Raw genomic sequence first — 23,842 nt, forward strand, 5'->3', positions numbered from 1 at the left:
GCATGTTTTGAGACAGTGGGAGGAACCCCGGGAGAACCAACCCAGAAGCAAGGAGAAGATATAAACTGCACACAAAAAGACCCCAGCTGGACGGTGGATTAGACTCCGCTGCCGTTTGTAAAACACAGTGGAGGGTCTTGTTTGATGTTGCATTTAAGCCAGTGGTGTTGGGGACCTTGTCAAAAATGTTGGAAATATGAACACAGAAAAGTACCATCGGCCTTTAACTCACAGTGGAAAACTATCAGTCATGGATTGGCCTCCCCAGTACTTGAACCTTAACATTACAGGAGCATTTTGGGATCATCTTGACGGAGAATCCAGAACATATAGAAGAGATTTACATCTCCTTAAAGAATCCTGAAGAACTGCATGTTTCCGCATATGCTTACATGTTTCAATAAATCACTGAACTCATTTTTCATGTTTCAAGCACATAAAGAAAACAAGAGAAACATTTAGAAACTTTTAGAAAGTACAATAGCTTGGGGGTGTTAAAGGGGAGCCTAACATGGCAGTGCCTTAGATCTACATTCTTTTGATTGGTCAGCAGGGAGCCTGTGGTCCAACCAACCTGTGGTTGGAAAAAGATTTCTGGTCCTAAATGAGAAAACGTTCCCTTGTTCTAACCTTCATAAAACACTTTTCTGATGCGTTTATGGACACGGTTAGAAACATTATGTATATTTTAGATTTTTTTTTTTTGGTCATTCTAAGTGATAAAAAGGATCTACACTAATTAGCTAGTGATTAGTGATTGACTGGTCATACAGTTGTACAGTGAAGTCCATCCATTACTTATCACACCTGCTTTCAATATGTGAAGAAATGATGTGTCACAGTGGTGAAACGCTCATCTCCAGGCTTTGTAATTGGACTTTAGAGCAATATGGGATGTCACGGTAGTAATACCCATTTTCTATTCTGTCTGTAGTTAAAAGTTCAAATTTAGAGCAGAAAAAAACATGTTTACTACCTAAGAAAAATGTTGAGCTCTAATTTCTAATTTAGGTAAAATTCCCTCATATGAATTTCATCTGATTTAGTCTTATGAAGTTTAAAACTTGCATTATTCTTGTTGTTACTGCTATTGTCTGACAAATAGCATAGCTTGCTGTATAGATAAATGTATTAACAGACTTACTGAGGAGTACTATGTGTTCTGGTATCTAGTATCAGTGAGTGACAGTGACAATTTTATTCGTATCCTTATTTTGATGGATTTTGTCCTTATGGGAGGTTATTCTACTGATGAATGGAAGTTCCTGATCCATCTTCCTCTGTGTGTTTATATCCAAAATGCTGGACCAAACTTAAACCTGGGGGATATGACGGGGGTTTGCATGTCCTTCCTGTTGTGTAGGGTGACGAGGTTGACCGTGGTGTGATGTGGCGTGTGTGACAGAGGTCACAGGAAGCAGAGGGCAGCAGGATTTCCTCCTTTCATGCTCTTTGGTTTAATATCCAGCCCTGCATCTCGGCCACTTCTTTCCTGCCACCATCTGATTGAAGGGCAAAGTTGAGTTGATATTCTGGATCCAAGGACACATATGAGTAGAGTCTTTATTTGGGCTCACAAAGACGACAGTGTGTTTCAGAGAACTTGAACATAAAGCTGTAAGTGAGTCCCTACATCTAAAGCAAAAATCCTGCAAGACCTGTTGCAGTTAAATACCCAGTGGCAAAGGTTACTTCACTTAAGAGTTTAGCAATGAGTGTATCGTTCAAAAAACACTGAAGAAAGCCCAGCTCTTCTGTTAATCAAGAAACAATTTCAGTGATTATAAATAAGAGATTATTGATGCAGGATACAGCACACAAGCCTGTTGAAGAGTGCAACATCAAAGACAAAAGGATCACAGATAAAAGCATGACGATCCCAGCAAGGATTCACAGCTAAACTGTGATCCTTTAATACCACTATGAAAATAAGCTTTTGAGTCCAATACAGCTGACAGTTTACCCCAAAAATATTACAGTGTCCTTCTATTAAACAAAATGATGCAAATCATTGGTAAAATCTGCATTTTTTTTTGTCACATTCCTGCATGAACCTGTTTTTTCCCTAACAATAAAAACAAAACAAAGAAATTATATAAATTGACAGCTTTTTGAGGCTCTGCACAACATGAAACTGTCCTATTTCAATAAATTAATGCAAAAGAAAAAAAAAACTGATGCAGAAAAATGTCACAATCACACCTGCCAAAAATAGGCATGCATTTGAACACTGGTTTGCTTGCATTACCTGCTTCAGTCCTGCGATGTGACTACAGCAAATGCACCACCCAACATCATCCGCTGCTTCCCCCTGCACCTCTCCTCCCCCCTTCATTCAATTTTCAGGTCAGCTCGGAGCTCATCTCAGCACTTGATCTCATCTTTTTTAACGCTTTGCATATGTCTCCCCTCCCTGGTCAACAGCGTTTAAAATTGTAAAAGAAACTCAGAATTAACCAGGAAGAGGATATTTCACACAGTAATGCTCTCCGGTGCCAAAATACTAAGCATAAATCACAATTTAGTGTTTAATGCATCTCAGGTAAAATCATGTGGATTATTGTTTGACTACACATGGAGGTGTGCATTAATGCGTGTCATATAAAATATTCACAGCTCTCAGCCAAGCTATTGGAAAGTCCATCACATGTTAAGCAAAGTAAGAATTGTGACACTGAGTCACGCTGTAGACTCAGTTTGGAAAGTGCAGGTCTGTCAGCAGCTGAGACTTAACATTTAGTTGCTACAGTTTGGGTCCCATTTCCTGTTTGGTTGCAAAACACAAAGTTTGGCAATCGGCATAAACAGTTTGGATTTTCAAATGAGGTGTATCAGAGCTATGAGCTAGAGGTTCAAATACAGTGGGGCAAAAAAGTATTTAGTCAGCCACCGATTGTGCAAGTTCCCCCACTTAAAATGATGACAGAGGTCAGTAATTTGCACCAGAGGTACACTTCAACTGTGAGAGACAGAATGTGAAAAAAAAAAAATCCATGAATCCACATGGTAGGATTTGTAAAGAATTTATTCGTAAATCAGGGTGGAAAATAAGTATTTGGTCAATAACAAAAATACAACTCAATACTTTGTAACATAACCTTTGTTGGCAATAACAGAGGTCAAACGTTTACTATAGGTCTTTACCAGGTTTGCACACACAGTAGCTGGTATTTTGGCCCATTCCTCCATGCAGATCTTCTCGAGAGCAGTGATGTTTTGGGGCTGTCGCCGAGCAACACGGACTTTCATCTCCCGCCTCAGATTTTCTATGGGGTTGAGGTCTGGAGACTGGCTAGGCCACTCCAGGACTTTCAAATGCTTCTTACGGAGCCACTCCTTTGTTGCCCGGGCGGTGTGTTTTGGATCATTGTCATGTTGGAAGACCCAGCCTCGTTTCATCTTCAAAGTTCTCACTGATGGAAGGAGGTTTTGGCTCAAAATCTCACGATACATGGCCCCATTCATTCTGTCCTTAACACGGATCAGTCGTCCTGTCCCCTTGGCAGAAAAACAGCCCCATAGCATGATGTTTCCACCCCCATGCTTCACAGTAGGTATGGTGTTCTTGGGATGCAACTCAGTATTCTTCTTCCTCCAAACACGACGAGTTGAGTTTATACCAAAAAGTTCTACTTTGGTTTCATCTGACCACATGACATTCTCCCAATCCTCTGCTGTATCATCCATGTGCTCTCTGGCAAACTTCAGACGGGCCTGGACATGCACTGGCTTCAGCAGCGGAACACGTCTGGCACTGCGGGATTTGATTCCCTGCCGTTGTAGTGTGTTACTGATGGTGACCTTTGTTACTTTGGTCCCAGCTCTCTGCAGGTCATTCACCAGGTCCCCCCGTGTGGTTCTGGGATCTTTGCTCACCGTTCTCATGATCATTTTGACCCCACGGGATGAGATCTTGCGTGGAGCCCCAGATCAAAGGAGATTATCAGTGGTCTTGTATGTCTTCCATTTTCTGATGATTGCTCCCACAGTTGATTTTTTCACACCAAGCAGCTTGCCTATTGTAGATTCACTCTTCCCAGTCTGGTGCAGGTCTACAATACTTTTCCTGGTGTCCTTCGAAAGCTCTTTGGTCTTGGCCATGGCGGAGTTTGGAGTCTGACTGTTTAAGGCTGTGGACAGGTGTCTTTTATACAGATGATGAGTTCAAACAGGTGCCATTCATACAGGTAACGAGTGGGGGACAGAAAAGCTTCTTACAGAAGACGTTACAGGTCTGTGAGAGCCAGAGATTTTCCTTGTTTGAGGTGACCAAATACTTATTTTCCACCCTAATTTACGAATAAATTCTTTACAAATCCTACCATGTGGATTCATGGATTTTTCTTTCACATTCTGTCTCTCACAGTTGCAGTGTACCTCTGGTGCAAATTACTGACCTCTGTCATCATTTTAAGTGGGGGAACTTGCACAATCGGTGGCTGACTAAATACTTTTTTGTCCCACTGTATGTAGTGTGGGTAGTTGCACTGGGATTGGTTCTTTATACAGGGGATTTTCATAAGGACAAAACAAAGTAGATTTGTTGAGCACAGGAAATTGTGGAGGGTTTTTAGGACTTATAGTATGTGACTTCCAGACAGACTGTTTACAAGTAACTGACTGACCAACAGCACCAAGCAAAAGACTTTGAACAGCTATCTTCTGTGTACTGAAACAAATTCTACCAGGAATAAAGATACGCTTGACAGCAAAACTGTGAAACACTTCTTTTACGCTGTTATTTTAGTTGCTGACAGTAGCTTCTTACCTGCCGCCCACCCACAAGAGGAGTATCAATCTTCTCATTTAGCTTGTGGAAAGACAATTACAAAATACTCTCACCGACCACTTTATTAGGTACAGTTGAACTGTTTGTTGACACAAATATCTACTCTGCAGCAACTCAATGCATTTAGGCATGTAGACATGAATGAGATGATCTGCTGAAGCTCAAACTGGGCATCAGAATGGAAAAGAAAGTTGATCTAAGTGACTTTGAATGTGGTGTGGTTGTTGGTGCCAGATGGGCTGCTGATCTACTGGGATTTTCCACACAACCATCACCTTTTTAGAGTTTATAGAGAATGGTCTGAAAAAGGGAAAATATCAGTGAGCAGCAGTGAAAACGTGTTGTTGATGCCTGAGGTCAGAAGATAACAGTTAGACTGCTTTGAGCTGAAAGGAAGGCAACCACACATCAAAACCAAGGTATGCAGAAGAGCATCTCAGCTACAGCAGCAGAAGACCACACCAGGTGCTACTCCTGTCAGCTAAGAACAGAATAATTAGGCTACAGTTCACACAAGATCATTAGAATTGGACAACAGAAGATTGGAATAAACTTGCCCGGTCTGGTGAGTCTTGATTTATGCTGCAACTTTTAGACATAGAGTCAGAATTTGGCATAAAGAACATGAAACCATGGATCTATCCCTATATGGTGACAGTGTACCCATTTTCTGATAGTTAATACCAGCTACAAGCTCAGCTAATCTCAAACTTTATTTCTTGAACATAATATGAGGTCACTGTACTCAGATGACCTCCACAGTACCCAGATCTCAATCCAGTAGAGGATCTTTGGGATGTGGTGGAAGAGAAGACTCACATCATGGATGTGAAGCCCAGAAATCTGCAGCAACTGTGTGATGCTAGCATTTCAAGATGGAGCGAAATCTGTGTGGAAGGTTTCCAGAACATGCAGTATTAGTACGGTGTAACTGATAAAGTGATAATGGATATTTCCTAAAATTAAAGCCTTCCTCCATGAAGAAAGAAAACAGTGAGAATGAAATGAACACACCTTCTGACTGAAACAAACAAACATACAATTAAAGACAACATAGTGCTCAGTAATGTGCATCTCAAAGTGGGTTATGAGGTCAAACACAACAGTCTGGCAAGTCTTGGAGAAGAAGATTTTAGGAGGTTCGGGATATTTTGCTTAATAGTGTTTGTGCAGAATAATAGATTCTGCTGATTAATTGAGCAAAAAGGACAATGGAAAAAATGATCTTGACTTGGACATAGAGACTCCAATCTTACAAAATCATAGTTAAACCAAGGTTGAAGTAACCTCAGTTCTGAATTCAAGTCAAGAAATCTCAAGTTTCCACACCAATAAATTCTTAAAATTAATGAGTAAGTGTAAAGATGTGCGCTGTGCATTAAAATACTGCATTGCAGCTGTAATTGAACCTCTGCCATTTGCAGTGTTATCACTCTTTAACATTCAGTCAAACAACACATGCGAGCTGCTGCACATGCCAAGGGCTAAAACTCTGTAATCCTTACACCACTACCCCCTCTTTTTTAAGGGTACAAATGGTAAAATCAGGGTAAAGATAACCCGACTTATCCACCATCTATAGATCTCTCCCTCTCTCTGCCAGTTCTCTATGATAACCCTATTAAAATATTTCCTCTGGCAAATCCCTGAAAAATAAATCCTCTTTTTTTTTTTTAAGAAAAGGGGGGCAGGAGGGATGGTTTGTCTGTCACATGGAGAAATACAGTTGCCTTGGCAACCCCTTATGGTTTTACACTGCAGCCTGGCATTGCAGAGCGACTGGCTAGGATAAGTTTACTGGGAACATTTTGCTCTGAAGGAGGGTGTCAGCAGTTTGGAAACTGACTTGAAGGAAGTGCACACTGAAGGGACGTGTCAAATGGATCTGGTGGCTAAGATTGATCCAATGCAAAGACCCACTCCCACTTCAAAAACAGACATTAGTCACACAGGATTTTTTAAATTGATTTAGATCAGAGAACGAGGGAACGGATACATCGTACAAGGGAAACTAAACATTTCCTTCACAGGTGCACTAAATCTGAATAACAGATTTTTATAAAAGATCACAGTGTGGGACTAAATAATCGTGAGCTATATTTATAGTTTTATTAGCTTGTGTCAGCTTCAAAGAGATTGACAGCTCTCAGTGGCCGTTTCCAACAGATAGGAAAGGAATTCAGTAAGCTGCTTCCCCCCTGTGGACAGTGGGCACCACAACACAACACAATCATCACACTTACCCAGCAGAGGAAGCAGGTGTCAAGTATCCAAACAGGCTGGTGGCTTCATGTATGAAATTCAAGGAACCTTTCAACTTCTTGCATGGATTTACGGTGAGATTAAAATGCTATAAAGAGAACAGTTATTAAGCCTTAAACCTTCTTTACTTTCTTGCCCACATGAAAAGCAAACAGCTGTCTGATCACAGCTTTTTATGATGCTTTACAGCAGGGGTGTCAGATTAATTTGATATCTTCTTTATTTCCTCTTACGTGGGCTGAACCAGTAAATACATGGTGTATAAACGATAAACCAGTCACCTCCAACTGAACCTTTATGTTCAGTGCAAAGAAGTCTAACTTTAAAAACTGTCCAGTTCCTTTAAAATTCACATTTTGACCATCCAGTTAAAGTGGCCGTGAACAGACGATCAAATGTTCCACGTGATAAGCTTGGGCTTACATTCTAAGAAATAAAGGAATTTATTCTAAAAACAAAAACTATCAGTGAATTTACAGCAAATTTTCTCTTTATTACTGTGTAAAAAATTGTACTATAGAATTAATTATTGATACTGTTATTCATTTGAAAACTAACAATTAAAAAAACAATTTTCTTTCTTACTTACCTTTGATATATGATGGATCATCAGTTTACTAATAAAGGACACTTTATCAGTTACACTTTTCTGGTTCTGTCTGGTCTATGTTGACATGATAGCGTCATCGGCTGCTGTAGATTTGTCGGCTACACATCCACGATGACACTCAATCTTCATCATTTTCAACTCAATTCATTGTCATTGTTTCAAATTCATTTTGATCATCAAAACACTTTTTCCTTCATTGTATTTTAAGATTTTCATGTTCTGTTTTAAAATTGTCCACGTAACCAGAAACATAGCAACAGAAAATAAGTGGTTTTGCCACACATGTCGCTGTTTCTATGTGGTTCAAGAACATGCTATAGAAGATGACCTGTTTCTAAAGGACAGTTTAATAAACCCAAACGAGACAACTGTTACCTTTTACTCATAGAAATGGCTCAGAGTCGTGGTGTAATTCGTTTATTTCTCACAGAGTTCATTCATTCTCAGCATTTGCTCTGTAACTTCAAACCCCACTCACACACATTTCACAGAAATAAAAACTTAAAACAGTAATAAATAATTTTGAATGTAACACCTTTCACTAGCATCGATTTGCTGATCCCACTGGTAAGCAGAAACACAATAGAAACGGTGACCACCTGAGCATGAGAGTGAGAACCATTACTGCACTTACTGACTTCTCCTACAACAAACCTGCTGATATCTGATGTATATCCAGTTAAACCCAGCCACAAATGATTAGTCCAGATCATAGAGGACAAACGAAACATTGTGCGTCATGCAGGGAAAAGAACCTCTTCAAATAAAAATGAGATGTTTACTTTATACCTCACACTGAATGTCTATACATGTACGATGCTTGACAAATTCATTAGATGGCCTAAAACCCAATTTTTTTTAGAAATTTTTAAGAAATTGTTTAAAACTAAAAAAAATTGTTATTTGTAAGGCAAATAACAAACTGAAACTACTAAATAGTCCTTATTCACCAATAATAACCAAACAAACAGAAAAACGTAATAATTTGTATGGCCTCCGTTGGCCTTGCATTGTTACTGGCATTGTTTTTATGTACGTTTCCACAGTCTCCTTTGTTACTGAGCTCCAAATAGTTTCCAGCTGTTCCCAGAGACTTGCTGTGGATGAAACTTTTATGCAATCTATCTTCAAATCCACCAAATCCCAAATTTGTTCAATAGGATTCAAGTCTGGACTCTGATTTGTCCAGTCCATCAGTTCCAGTACTCCAGATTCCTTCTCCTTGGTCAAATACTCTCTGCACAGCTATGAAGTATGTTTGGGGTCACTGTGTTGTTGGTATATGAACTCACGACCAATCAGTTTCAGTCCAGAAGGGATTCCATGACCCACCAAGATGTTGTGGTAGATCTTTATGTTCACGATACTGTCAATTTTCACGAATTTGCCCACGCCGTTTCCAGAAATGGAACCCCAAACCATAATGGAACCTCCACCGTGCTCTACTGTGGGTGCAGTGCATCAAGCATCAAAACCTTCTCCAGATTTTCGGTGATTATTCTGACCAAAGACTTCAAACTCAGACTCATCAGTCCAAAGTACCTTATTCCAGACATCTACAGTCCAGTGTTTGCGCTCCCTGGGTAATCTGAGACGTTTCTGGATGTTTGTGGGCCTCAATAACTGCTTCTTAGCAGCGACTCTCCCCTTTAAGCCCTGTTCATTCAGTCGTCTGCTTATGGTCATTCTGGAGACCTTTTCAGACTCTGCTCTAGAAGCATTTAGCTCTACTTGAAGATCAGCAGTGGTCTTCCTTCTGTCACTGGTACTTAAAATCTTGAGGTGCCGGACATCTGCGTCAGTCAGCTTTTGTTTTCTGCCTCTTCCTTGGCGCATTCTGTAAGTACCGGTCCCTGCAACTGACTCCAAAGCGTACTTGACCACACTGTGAGAACATTTTATGTCTTGTCCTATTTGTCTGAAAGACCATCCGGCATCGTGAAGTACTTTAATGCGGACTCTGTCCTTTTCGGTGAGTTCTCGATCTTTGACCATTTTGAGTCTTCAAACCGAATTCATGTTTTTACACCCAGATTTGAACCGCACACTGGACTTAACGACTCAAACTGAATATTCTGTTTAGTAATGCAAGTAAATAACTGTAATTTGGCACCTTCTATTAAATAAAAATGCTTTGATGTTTTTTCTTTGATGAAACAGAAAAACTGAAGGGCATAAATTTGAAAATTCATGGATAACAATAATTATGTTTTAGCATTAAAATATAATTTTAATTATAGAACGTGCACATACTGGTGGATTAACCATTACAGAAACATAAAAAAGGATTTGGGTGATTACTAATACTGTTAATTTAGGTCAGCTGTACATGTAAGACATAAAGAGAAACTATAAGCTTTCACAGCAACAATCATTCATGCTACAGTCCTCGATATCAGAGAGAAAAGGCGGGGGAAATATCTTCATGCACCTGACGAGCTTCTCCTGAATCGGTGACTGCTGGGCTCTTTCCTCGCTCCATCTGCTCCATCTATCGCCGCTCACCCTGTCTCATATCTGCAGACATCACCGCTTCCCTTCACCTGCAAAGGCGCCGGGCCGTGTAACTGGCGGCAAAAACGAACAGCCACGTTATTGTGTTGGACTGAAGTGTCTTGAAGTGTCTTCTTTCTTCACATCGCTGTGTGTGGTCAGCCGGTGTTTTCTGATGGCTGGAACGTGGCAGTGCACACTATCCATTGTTAAGTGTTAATGCAGCCATTGAAGACTCAGTGGATTTCGATGTGAACCTATAAAGATATGAGAACTCTGTTAGGTAGTGCTAAATAAATAAAAAAAAGAGAAGTAGGATAGGATTTTTGACCAACTTAGATATTTGGTGATTTTTTTTTAAATAGGCTTCCCTAACATTTCCAAAATTTGTCTTGAGTAGTTACTTATATACTTGTTTATGCTCTGCCTGACTCTACTCATATCAGCAGGTTCTTGCTCCAAACACCGTGTTGCTGACAGTGAAGTTGCAGAGTGCCCTCTGGTGGACAAACAATGCAAAGTGTGTTTATCCAATCTCTTCTTAGTATTTTCATCTTCATTTATTATTTTGATATCTACTTTTGAACTGCAGTTATATGAAAAATAAAGTTTTCACAGGACTTTATCCCCTTCAGTGAGAAACTAGGTCACCCTTATCGCTTCCACAGGATATAAGTGTGTAAGTAGCAGCTAGGAGCTGACGATCAGCTGCCCTTGATTAACTGATCATCAGCAAGTTTGACCACTGCATGAAAGCACAGCTTAGATTTGCCAAAGACTTCTGAAACAATGTTGTTTGGACAGACGAAACCAAAGTAAAAACCAACCACAGGATATTAGCACAAACACCTCACACCTGCTGTCAAGCAAGGTGGTGGAGGGATGATGATTTGGGCTTGTTTTGCAGCCACAGGACGTGGATGCCTTTAAGTTATTGAGTCGGTTATGAACTCCTCTCTATAAATCTTCTTGAGTCAAATGTGACAGCTGTAGCTTGGCCAAAATTGGGTCACGCAACAGGACCCAAAAAGGGTAGCAAATTAGAAGCAATATTTTTAATCTGGAGACAGATGAAACCTCAAGTCCCCGACCAGGATATCTGTTGCCTGCTTCAGATATATCAGTTACTGGTCAGCCAAGATGTGTGTATCTTGGAAATAATTTAAAATAAATAAAATAAGGAACAAATAAATCTTTTTTTTTTTTACAGTTTCTCAATGTATCACTAACAAAAGGCAGTTGTTTTGTTTGCATAATATTAACACATTTGGCAGAGTTGCCCAAAAATAATCAACATAATCCATTAAAGCCATTAATAAGCTAATAGATCTTCATTGAAAGTTTAAGGCACTAAAAATGGAAGCCAATAAAATGCTGGTAATAATAAATCGGCACCTCCTTAATTGAGAAAAGTGAGCATTAAAGACAAGATAAAGGGAGAATTTTCCTTGTATTAAGCAGCTTTAGTTGTAAGTACCTGTAACCCTTAAGCTTTAAATGTAGTTAAAATTGATCGTTTATCCGTCCATTAAGGATAAATCTTTTACAACGTGTCGCTCATTCGGGTAAAAGCAAAGGCAGTAATGAATCCAACATGAGGGGCCTTTGCAATCAGCAGCTGTCTCTGTGCCGTTTAGAGGGTTGATGACCGATTACAGCGGCTGAATGATTACCTGTAATCTCACATTAAACATCATAGAGGCGACGAGGTAGACATAGGGGAATCTGATTCGCAGCCGCCATGCGAGATCAAAAAATATCAACAAAGTCCTCGTCAAGCCTTTCGAAAATATTCCGTACGTCCGACCAGCAGAGCCCGAAAACCGGAGCACCAAATATGACAGACCCGCCATACAGCCCAGTCCGTTGGCTGGTTTCCAGGGTTAGTTTGTCATCTGGTAAGGCGAAGCGATGGCAAAGGTGTCACACTTCATATTTATATCACTCGTCGACACCGAGCCCCATTTTTGTCCTTTTTTTACATCGATTGTGTTGGAAAATCTGCTCCACCCCGATAGCTGTTTACCGGGGACTCATTACGGTGTGACACACGGAAGTAAGAGTCAATAAAGGGCAACTGGAACCCCGAGGCTAAACTCTCAGGTATATGGTTCTTCATTTTTTTTTAAAAACAAAAAAACAAATCACAGCTGAAGTACACATAAAGTGTCATAACTTCATATTCATATTTATCCAGACAGTAGGTAAAAAAAAATACAAGACAACACACAAATGCTGTAGTTGCAATGGTTTGTTTTACATTAATAGATTAATATACACAAAGTTTAAATATATAAGATTAAAATTGATTGCAAGTGTGGAAATTATATTTTAGGTCTAATTTTTATTTATGTGAAATTAAGTGAAATGGTCGGACAAAATCATTTAGTTTTTAATTATTTGTATTTGTCCAAAGGCAATAGGTATAGTGCTGATGAGGAAGGAAACCTGACTTCGAAAAGAAACGTCCTTCATCTGAAGAATAATAACACATATATTACTAAGTAAAAATTGAAGTAAAACAAGCAAACAAAAGTGACAAGTGCATGTAAGAAACAAGCCAAATAAATAAACAAATGTGCCACAATCTGAAGCAAGGGTTGGCATTTGTATACTGCCTTTTTTTCATTAGTCTAGCACTCAGAGCACTTTCTTGTTGTGGCTCAAAAATGAGAGTTCCACACTAAATTGATCAGGGCCCAGGTTAACAATGTCTGCCTCCATAGATATCGACCAACAGGGTGCAAATGGAAATGATCCTACTGCTGACCAAAGACAAAGGAAGAAGACAGACAAGAGGTATTTTTGGAGCCAGTGAGAGAGAAGAAAATGTGGAGGTGAGAATGGGGAGTGTAAAAGTTCCTGCTCTAATAACAAAACTCTTAGTGAATTACAAACAAAAGCAAAAACAAAGAAGCAATTTATGTTTACTGAGAGATCAGTGGGTCTTGTCTACTACATCCAAATACGATTTTGTCATGATAAAAAAAAGTTGGGGTAATCACGACATAAGAATGATCTTTAGGGTATGGACAGATGTCTGGTATGCTTTGTACCACAGAAAAACATGAAGCTGGAGCAGAGAAACCTTTCAAATCCTCTTTTAAAGCTTAGCCTGAAAGACACAATTGAGGGCAAAAATTCCAAACGCCATAGTCCATAGAAATTGCAGGGATCGTGTAGCTGACGTCATTTCCTCGTTTAGTGTCATTCCATAAATAGTCCCTCCACTTTTTTTGTATTATTTGTTTTCCCACACTAAATTAAACAATAAACTTTAAATCTGTTATATTATAATACATGTCATTCAATCCTCTGAAATTCGGCTACTTCCGGTTGATTTTTAGGACGAAAGTCTGTGTGGGCGTATGGACCAGTGCACCGGATGTGCCATCTACTGGTGGTGTTGTAGACTAATTTTTTTTTTTTTTTTTTAACTCAGGGGTGGTGGCCGCTGTTTTGCTTCATAGCTTCCAGATCAGCCTACGAAAGCATGGGAATGTAGGAAGGGAAATTCACGAGTAAACTCGCCGTAAACTGCTCGATAAAGTTAGTGTAAGTCCCCCCTAAGTTGTTTCGCGTCCCAGGAGCTCGGTTGTAGCAGCACAGGTCGGCGGAGAAAGACGCTCGTTGGGACTTTTCACCAGCGAGCAATCCCGGACAAAGGAAAAGAGACTCTAGCTAACGTTAGCTGGCTCCCGGGCTAACTTAGCATTCCTCTAGCCGCGTAGCAATGCAGGCCATAAAGTGTGTTGTGGTCGGAGACGGGTAAGTTCACCAAACCCAGCCGGGTATTCGTTTATATTAAACACCTGTTTATTTTTCTTTACCTTTTAAAAATGTAATTGTAGCTAAAAGACTGTCATCCGAGTAGCTGACGTTAAAACCCTTTGCAACAGATTTCCGAGCGGGTAAAGTTAGCTGCTAATCTTTTACTACCTGTTAATTTTGCCGACATGGGTACTCGCATTTGACTATTATATTTTTATCTATTTATTTAGACTATAGTTTTCATACATTAGGGTTGGTGGTATGAGTAAGTATTGGTAATACAGGCTGGCCAGTGTGCAAGTGGTTGACTAATCTTTCACTCTTAGGTGAGTCAGACATCACAGGGCAGGTCGTACATCCACAGCTTAAATTCAAGTTTCGCTATTATTACTTAGGAATTTAGCTTTTGTGTGTGTCTGTGTGTCCATCATCTCGCTGCTGTATTCCAGCAAGTCACTGTTAAAGCTACAAACACAGCGCTTTTTCAGCTTCCCAAAATTTAAGGGCTTCCTCAGCAGCAGGGGATTAACACACAAGCTAAGACAGTGACATTAAGATGTGCTAACAATATGTGGGAGGTAAATGCACTCATAACCGCTTGCTCTGGGTGTGGTAGATACTGCAGCAGCAAGACCCATTCAGAGCCCGTGGCTGTGTTGAATCTCTTTATTTTGCTTTGAGTGTAAGGGGAACTGTGCAGTAGACATGAGGGTAGCATGCTGAAGGGAACCAAGAAAGTTTCATATTTGGCAAATGTGCCTCTACCACTGCTCTCATGTGCTTTATCTTGCAAAAAGAAGAACTTAGAAAATAACACAATTCCGTTTTCCCAGAGTATTACACCAGGGATTTTTTTTGTTGTAAGCAGTGCCGTTTACTGATCTTAACACCATTTGTAGAAATGAAATTGTAATGATTGTTGCTTATGTCAGTATTTGTAAGATCTGAGCCCAGTCACACTTTTTTTTTTTTGCCTTCTCTCAATAAATGCTAATCCAACATCTTCTCTCCTACAGAGCTGTGGGTAAGACCTGTCTGCTCATCAGCTACACCACCAATGCCTTTCCTGGAGAGTACATCCCCACAGTGTGAGTATCTGAGACTGCAGCTCAGTGAGTATTTATTTATTTATGTGAGAATAACAGTCAGTAATTGGTCTCCACCCTCCTTACACAATCAATGCATGAGCAAGCATGGCATCTTGTTTTTTTAAATATAGTCTTGCAGAGGAGGTTACAATCACAGCATTTAACTGTAACTACACCAGGAATACATGTTACAGGAAGTCAAGAAGAATCCCTGCACCTAATCTGATCCTAGACCAGCTGTGGAAAGTGTTGATCTTTATCGACCTTAACTGTGGCACGAACTGGCTCTGCAGGCAGTTGACAAACAGGCTTTTGGTTCAGCCAGACTTTAAAAATGAGCAGTTGTTTTTAAGAGAGAGCAGAAATTGCAAAAGGGCACGATTAATCAGGGGATAGGTTGATCACCGCGTATTTCTTGTCCTTTTTTTTTTTTTTTTCTTTTTTTTCTTAGTTATATTTCAACAATTTATATTAAGCCTGAAGGGCTTGGCTCATTTGCACTTCATCACTTCTGTCAGGTTCGACAACTACTCCGCCAATGTTATGGTGGATGGGAAGCCGGTGAACCTGGGTCTTTGGGATACAGCAGGACAAGAAGACTACGACAGACTCCGCCCACTTTCCTACCCACAGACGGTACAACAACCACAACAAAAACATAATCAGACAGTGTTGTGCTACAGTTCATGTATTATCCTCCATGCATAAACCAGAGTCTGATTTCTGAGAATGAATGAGGAAGTTAAAAGGAAAAAAAAAAAAACAGAAAGAAACGCGCACACCTTTGTGAACACAGGATTCCCCTCCATCCCTTCCAGTATTCTTAACAGGAAGTGATTGTTACAGGCTCTGATTGCTTTGTTTTCCGTGTCTTACCAGGATGTGTTTCTTATCTGCTTTTCGCTTGTGAGTCCTGCCTCGTTTGAAAACGTCCGTGCCAAGGTGAGTAATTGCTGTATGTCAGAACGAGTGAAGGCTGGAAAGGTGTCAGCTTATTTATGTTTCATCCGTCCAGTTTGTGCTCTTGTAGTCTCTAAGTTTGCTTATTTTTTGCCTGTGCTGGACAAGCCACTGTAGATAGAAAATTAATCAGTAAATTTAAATGAAAAAATGAAGGAAAAAATCTGGAAAGTAGAGATGAAATTAAGAGTTTCAGCTTAATAAAACTTTGTTCATTGTGAAACTTTTGTCCTTGCTTGGCATTATACCCTTCAAGGACATAATTGGTTATTTTTAACTCATTTAACTAATTTTGAACTGCTGGGGGGAAAAAAAGACACAATCCCCCATGTCTAGCAGTTATTTCATTTTGACACACTGTATTAACATGGACCCAAAACCACACAACAAACATAAAGTGGAGTAGGAAAAAGTTTGATTTGTTTTGTTATTTTGTTGTGAAACCCACAAACAACACATTTCTAAAACTACAAACATACAAATTTAGCAAACAACAGCGTAACATATCACACACAAAATGCCACACAAATTATTCGTACCGCCCCCAAAAATAGTTCCTGTTCACCACAAGACGGAGGGGCACATCACAGGCATGACACTTGGAGAGTGTATCACTCCTCCTGTTGTTCAGCTGGAGATGGGGCTGAGTGATATTAGGAAAATCTAATGTCACAATATTTTTTTGGCTATATCACAATACATGATGTATGTGACAATACAGTGGAACCCCGACTTACAAAATTAATTCGTTCCTGGGGGTCTTTCGTAAACCGAAAATTTTGGTAAGTCGAAGCACCCATTGCGGGTTTTGAGTGAGGCGATGCTGAACGATAGGCTATAGGCTAATTGCTAACTAGAACAACAATACGTCGTTCAAGTGGAACAGCGAAGCGCAAGTACAGAAGCCAAGGGGTTGTCACATGATTCGGAAGGCATTGTAGGCTCAGCCAATCAGAGCCAGCGGATTTCGTTACTCGGGCGTTTTGCTGTAACACGGACAGACATATTGCCGTTCAGTGCCTTCGTAACTTGAATTTCGTGAAACGGGGTATTCGTAAGTCGGGGTTCCACTGTATGTTTAAATAACCTTCAGAAACAGATGTTATTTTTAACCGTATAATGCCTAAAATTGCACAAGTATGCTCATTCAAATCAACAATTCAATATTTTGTTTTCTTTTAATGCAAAAAAATCTGAATGAATTGAAATGTTTTATTTTAATGTTTTGGGTTTTTTTTTTTTTTTTTTTTTGTAAACATCAGTTGCACAGACTTTTTTCATAAATGACAATATTGCGACAGTAAGTCTTTTTGTCATCAACACTCGGCTTTTACAAACGAAAGATCATAGCTACAAAAAAGCAATAGTTAAGAAAAAATAAAACAATTAAAACTAAATAGGTGCTGTTTTGTGCTCGTAACGTATAGAAATTGTAAAATAAAAAATGTAGTCACCTCAAATTACAGAACAAATAGTGACTATGAAAACGACTGACCAAGAACAGTCACAGGTATCACAGCTGGTTTATTTAACACTTTCTTTGGTGTGTGAAGAGATGCTGACATGCCGAATTTAAAACATTTTTAGTTTTGCAGTGGATGATTTGGAATAAATTCTTGGTCCTGTTACCTTTCATGGCAATAGTTTTACAGCATGTTTTGCAAATAACTGCATTTTGTTCGACATCCTCCTTGTGAAATCCAAACCCTCGCTCGTCTGAAACTTCTGCTGTCACCATATTGTTCCCTATCTGGTAGTATATGAAGTGCAGTGTGCCTGGTAGAAATGTTTCCTGTTGGAAGAGGGGGAATTAATGATGCATTCACAGCATGTGGGAGAATAAAAACTGACACTGAATTACATGCAGACAGCTTAATTTTGCCACGGCAATCTATACTCGATGGCTACGATAAAGCAATTTTAACCATTGTATGAGGAAAAACTTTCGATAAGTCCACCCCTTAGTGGAGTTAGCGTTTACATTGCAATCTGCCTTTGGTGGCTTTTTAGCTAGCATCTGTGACATTTAGCAGTTGTTTCTGATGCACAAAACAAGAAAAGGGTGTAGACTACACAGCAACTTTCAACTCCAAATGGAAATATTTCACAAACAGCTCAAATTTGCCCGCTTCTTAGTGCCACGTGTTGTCATTCATTCATATATATATATATATATATATATATATATATATATATATATATATATATATATATATATATAATAAATAAATAAAATCCTGTTTTACCATTTCTTCTTGGATCAAATGTGCCGACAGCGTTCAGGAAAAACATGCCTTACATTATTTCATTATAAGTTTGCTTTTACTCAGTCTGTCAACAGAATTTAAAAACTGCTATATAGTTTCAAGTCCACACTTTGGAAAGGCTCAGCGAGGCTGGATCTTGTTGCTATGTTGCTTGTTGCTACACCCCCCCCCCCCCCACAAGGGTGTAGCAGTTCTTCAAAATCACAGCTGGGGCACTACCTCATGTTTTTTCCTTTGGATGAGCTGAATAACAAAAAACATTGAAAATTTTTGTTTTTTTTTAATGATTCATTTCATATTTAGATGTTAATAATCACTGTATGTGGTGATGATTGTGCACTTTTGTTCAGATTGGCCCATTCAGTTGAGGAGGAGAAAACAGTTATTTTGCTCTGTTTCCTGTTTACCTTTTACCCAGGTTATCTTTAAATTGTTCAGCCTTTACCAGATTAGCGTGCCTTGGTTATTGGTTATTGGCATTACCCGCTTTGTGTGTGTTTCGCAGTACGGGAAGGTGGAACGCGGTGCAATGTTCTCGGTTTCAGAAGTACATCCCTATTATTCATGTGAGACACACAAGGAAAGTTTGCTACAGTTTGTCTACATCAGCTTAAAGTTAACACAGATAAACTAGAATCATTTCCTTTTGTGAGCAAATTAAACTAAATCAGTTTATTTTCTGAGAAGACCTTGATCTGAGCTTGAGCTTACCATTTAGGGTAATGTGCAAGAACTTTGTGAATATGAAGCTTTTTTTTTTCCTTTTCTTTTTTTTAAATTTTTGATGAAGTCAGTGCAATGGTATGTATGTCAACTAAGCATAGCTGTCAATTAGAGCAGGGCGATATGACCAAAAATATTTATCACAATATACATTTGAAAATTTACGATAACGATATAACTGATGGTATAATTGACACTAGACAAAAGACTTTACAACTCCTCAACTTTATTAGTGCAAAAAAAAAAAGAAAGTCAATGTATTTTCACTTAAACAAGCAGCTTTTTTAAGTGCATTAAAGTTATATAAAAAAAATTAACCGTGCAAATGCAATTCCTTGCTGACAGTTAAACCAAAATTTCCAGTGGAAATTGGCCGACACATCCTCAGCATAATCATGTATAATATCCACAAAACTTAAAAAGAGGTTATACACACATAATACGGTAATATTATGTTGAAGCACAGTTCGTATCACTCCGCGAGGCTCCTGCCTACGATAGCCGTAATGCTCCGACAATCCATCAAGCGGTGCGGGTTCGTAGCTTAGCAAAGTCGTACTGAAACATTTGACAGATTTTCGAGCGCCGTGTACATAAAATCGTTTCGAGGTCAGTAAACGCAACCAGAATTCATACATAAGGCACACGGGATTATAAGGGGCACTGTCGATTTTCAGAAAAATCGAAGGATTGATTTTAAGTGTGCCGTATTTTCCAAACAACACGGAAATAACGACGGCCCGCTAGCATGCGCTACCAAAAATAGAGCTTTGTTGTGTATCTGACGGACGAAAACCAAACCAGTTCCACACCACTGAAGTTGCAGCATTTTTACAAACCAATTCTGGTTCATCCGTTTCATTTAACGATCCACTTTCGCTCTTCTCATTCTGCGTCGCTGCCATGTGCGTATGTAAACAAAGGCACTGCGCAAGCGCGTTTTATCCATATTCATCGCGATATTTAATTTTCCTATCGTTGCCCAACATTACACTGGTATTACCGTGAACGGTATGATATAGCCCAGCCCTACTGTCAATATGTTGTGCTGTTTGTCCATCTTTAGGGTCTGTTTTTCAGCAGTGTGTTTATTGTGAGACGAAGGAGCAGATTGACGTTAATCTGTTGATTTTGATTAAAATAATTTGTAAATGTTATCAGTTAACCTTTACCTTTGAGAATTTGCTCCTTGCATTAAACCACTGTATGAAAGTCAACGATCTTTGTGCTCCTTGCTGGTCTAAAAATAGTTAACGGACCAATAACATGGAGGCTGGACTACAGATACATTTGCTCAACATTGTGGATATTTTTACACAAACAAGCTGAAGCAGTGTGACAAACCTCACTATATATGCCATGAGTCATATGATTACTTTAGTGCAAAGGGAATGATAAACCACAGGAAATTACTATCTGACTCTGCAGTTCCCCTCAGCTTCACACAGCAACATTGTGTTGCTTTTCTTGCCCACAGCTTTACTGTCTTGGTTCACTTTCAATTCTCTTGCAGTATATGGTAAATGTGGATGCTGTGGGTAGCTGTAAACCCACTTTACACTGCCCGCTCCACACTAAACAACATAGACACGCTGGTTGCAACAAGCTGATGAAAATATCTGAGTATTTATGAGCTGAAGAGACAGTTTTTCAGGAGTTGGTGAAAAAAGAAAATGATACACTTAAATTAAAGAATTGGAAATAAGCATAAGTCCACATAATGAATGTACTGCTGGTGATTTTACAACCTATTTATCTCTAGGCTTGTCATGGGATTAGGCCTTACTCTAAACACATTTATCAACTTGTCACCCGTTTTACCATCTTAAGTTCGCACCAGGTCCACACTAGCCGGTTTCCATTGGGAAGGGGTCTAAGCGACCAACACATTTGCTTTAATCCAAAGTCATTTTAGCTTAGCAATGCTAACCTACTGCTTTGTCCAGAGTTTTCAGAGTGGACGGGAGCAAAGTAAACGGTTTAGAAAGCAAACATTAAGCCTCATTTGTGCTGATAAGAAGCAAGCCTTGGCTGTTTCACACTTCCTCTTGGTGACACACAGCTTGACAGTTGTGTTAATTCTGCCTTCCCCCTTAAATTGCACCTTTGTTTTTTTTGTGGTAATATGTATTTGTTTATTCAAGATGTCATAAAGTCACTCTGAGTATTCTGTCATTATCTGTAGAGTGGGCTGAGTTTAACGTCTGGACACAGGCGCAGTGACAGGGCTTAAAGTTAACTATTCAAACTCACATCATCTACAGACAGTTGGGAATCACCACTTATGCCAACGTATGTGCCTTTTAAGTGTGGGAGGAAACCCTCGTAGGCATGATGAGACCATGCAGATGCCACACAGAAAGGCCCTATATGAGTTTGGATGAGCAGAGAAAACTTTCACTTGATTAAAAATGGTAATAAGTCGGAGCTCTGATAACATAAAGTGTTAAAGATGACACTGACTGATCTGAATATTTACACCACTAACTTGTAACTCCTGTGTCTGTGCAGTGGTATCCTGAGGTGAGACACCATTGTCCCAACACTCCAATAATCCTCGTGGGCACCAAACTGGATCTGAGAGATGACAAGGATACCATGGAGAAGCTGAAGGAGAAGAAACTCTCTCCCATTACCTATCCCCAAGGACTGGCCATGGCCAAAGAGATTGGTAATGGCTTCAGTTGTCACTGATCCTTTTCTTGTAAATGGTCATGGAAGACAGATTCAAATAATAAACCAATGCCTTTCTGTTTCCTGTCTTCAGGCTCTGTAAAGTACCTGGAGTGTTCAGCCCTGACTCAGCGTGGCCTTAAAACTGTGTTCGATGAGGCCATCCGGGCCGTCCTGTGCCCTCCACCTATGAAAAAGAAGGGGAAGAAGTGCTCTCTCCTCTAAGACTTCCTTCACTGGAACAGTTACAGGGGAGCATGACCGCTAGTGGTGAGGGTGGCTAACGACACAGGAGAAACACACCAGTATACACACACACACACAGACACACAAAAACAATGTATTTCAGATTCTGTCCTTCTATATGTGTAGCTGCAACAGTTATACCAACCGTTTCCATGAAAACTCCAACATAGGGTCAGGTTTAGGGTAAAAGAGTGTGGACTATTTTAGACCCTAGTTATTTCCTAACAATGTATACTGTATAGACGAGACTGAATTTCTTGAGGCCTTCTAAAACGGATTGGATGTTTTGTAGAACGGACCGTGGAATGTCTTCAACTTTTTCTTCCACTGGTTGTCCAGTTTTTTGGTTTGTTTTTTGTTTACAGTCTTGGTAGTTTGTTTGAAGTGGAAGAAATTTTGCCAAATACACTCTGCACACATGCTGTATTTTAGCCGAAAAGAAATCCTTTGTTCCGTCGTCTCAAACCTTTAAAACACAGCTGACAGTCTGCTGCTGTTTCCCTGCTGTTCATATCAACCATTTAAAAGTCAAAAACTTCACTTTCTCTTTATGAAGGCAGTCGTCACTCCTTGCTATCAACAAACACCTTGAAGTAACAATCTGTGAAATTTAATTGCCTCCATTTTTTATGTACCATAACCTTTTTGCCAGTAATTAAATTTTGGCCCTAACATGATTCATGTTAATTCATTCTTATGGATCGAATGAAGCCTGAAGCACAGAGAAAAAATTGAGTCTGGGGGAAAAGGTCTGCTGACACCAACAGTGCTACGAATCCCTGAAAAATCTCCAGTATTTTGTGCATTTGGCTCCAATTGGACCCGTTGTGTTTGTGGTATCTTTTTTTCTTTCCTCTTTGCAATATTCCCCCTAGAAGTGTCTCGACTGTATGGCTACCCAGGAGTGCGAAGCTGAAAACTTGATTTTTGTATTTGGAAGAGAAATATTCAGGTGTTTTGGTGATGGGGAACAAGAGAGCCTTTAATGCTCTGTGGGCATTTATCCGAAACCTTTTTGTGGAGCACATTTGATTTATATGTTATTTTTATTTTTAGCATCACTACTGGCTAAGCAATGTCACTAAAAGAGCATTTATGCCTGCTAATAACAGTAACAAAGCTACTGTCGGTTATGGTGTAGTATACAGTGTACTCATCTTTTTGTTATAATCATGTGATTTGACTATTTTGTATCTTTCTTCACAGAAGTTAGACTCACTCACTGTATTGTTAAACTAACACTATGAATATCTTTTGTTTATTACCTCTGCAGTTAATGCTACTTTAATCTCCCCACAATCCTAGCTTTTTGTAATTAATGCTGATAGCATGTACATGTATCATATACTGAAAACTAAGATTAGAATTTGCTACAGTTATATTTTTTGCCTATTTACAAAATGTATTTGAACTACTAGATCAGGGGTTAAGTACATGTTGCTCATCGGTATTGTATTCAGACTCCAAGCTGTGCTTTAATTCAAGCCAATGTTGTGACTCTTTAGTTTTATGGACAAAAGCTATTGTCACTTTTTGAAAAAGCCAATAAATTCCTGTAAAACAGACTCTGCTCTGCTCGTTTTCCTTTTATCTGAAACAAAAGGGATCCAAGTGCAGTTTACTCAATGGAAGATTATTGCCATACTCAACTGGCAAAATACTTCAGTTAAAACAGTCCAGCATGTTTAATGTTATATTAAAAAAAGTTCTTTAGGGTTTCTATTGGTCTTTAAATATTTGCCTTTGGATATTTGCTTATTTTCATTCCAGTCCTTTCACCAGACCATTTTTACAGGACATTTTAGTAGATACTGGGATACTTGAGATTTTTAAATCTCAATTAAAATGTTGATGTGGTGTCTTTTAATGGATTAAATCACTTTTAATGCCTGGCCAGGGCACTTTGTTGACTGCCTGTCTAGAAATTACAATAGTCGCAAACAGAGTCACCATTCGTGAA

The 23,842-nt window shown here is 39.3% G+C and overlaps 2 protein-coding genes across 2 annotated transcripts; one reads left to right on the plus strand and one right to left on the minus strand.

The window, feature by feature from the left end:
* Positions 1 to 8,062: 8,062 nt before the first annotated feature.
* Positions 8,063 to 12,216, minus strand: smim10l3 (small integral membrane protein 10 like 3). Its single transcript, XM_085454158.1, has 2 exons — positions 11,828 to 12,216; positions 8,063 to 10,411 (listed from the first exon to the last, which is right to left on the minus strand). Exons 1-2 carry the CDS (start codon positions 12,005 to 12,007, stop codon positions 10,391 to 10,393), a joined length of 201 nt encoding a protein of 66 aa, XP_085310284.1. The 5' UTR covers positions 12,008 to 12,216; the 3' UTR covers positions 8,063 to 10,390.
* A 1,360-nt stretch (positions 12,217 to 13,576) lies between these two features.
* Positions 13,577 to 23,447, plus strand: LOC146711336 (ras-related C3 botulinum toxin substrate 1-like). The gene is made up of 6 exons (XM_085454160.1): positions 13,577 to 13,922; positions 14,942 to 15,013; positions 15,532 to 15,649; positions 15,893 to 15,955; positions 21,475 to 21,634; positions 21,731 to 23,447. The coding sequence occupies exons 1-6, from the start codon at positions 13,888 to 13,890 to the stop codon at positions 21,859 to 21,861; spliced, it is 579 nt and encodes a 192-aa protein (XP_085310286.1). The 5' UTR covers positions 13,577 to 13,887; the 3' UTR covers positions 21,862 to 23,447.
* Positions 23,448 to 23,842: the final 395 nt, after the last annotated feature.

Source organism: Copadichromis virginalis, linkage group LG4 (assembly GCF_057382275.1).
Source record: "Copadichromis virginalis isolate Kocher_CV1m ecotype Utaka linkage group LG4, C_Virginalis_male_GT1.1, whole genome shotgun sequence".
In the NCBI taxonomy this organism is placed as follows: Eukaryota; Metazoa; Chordata; class Actinopteri; order Cichliformes; family Cichlidae; genus Copadichromis; species Copadichromis virginalis.

Excerpts from the sequence above, each read along its gene's own strand:
- smim10l3 (XM_085454158.1), bottom strand. The coding sequence starts at position 12,007 with ATGGCGGGTCTGTCATATTTGGTGCTCCGGTTTTCGGGCTCTGCTGGT. Across the intron at positions 10,412-11,827 it reads TGTTTAATGTGAGATTACAG|GTTCACATCGAAATCCACTG; the intron begins GTAATCATTCAG and ends ATATCTTTATAG.
- LOC146711336 (XM_085454160.1), top strand. The coding sequence starts at position 13,888 with ATGCAGGCCATAAAGTGTGTTGTGGTCGGAGACGG. Across the intron at positions 15,650-15,892 it reads CACTTTCCTACCCACAGACG|GATGTGTTTCTTATCTGCTT; the intron begins GTACAACAACCA and ends GTGTCTTACCAG. Across the intron at positions 21,635-21,730 it reads GGCCATGGCCAAAGAGATTG|GCTCTGTAAAGTACCTGGAG; the intron begins GTAATGGCTTCA and ends TCCTGTCTTCAG.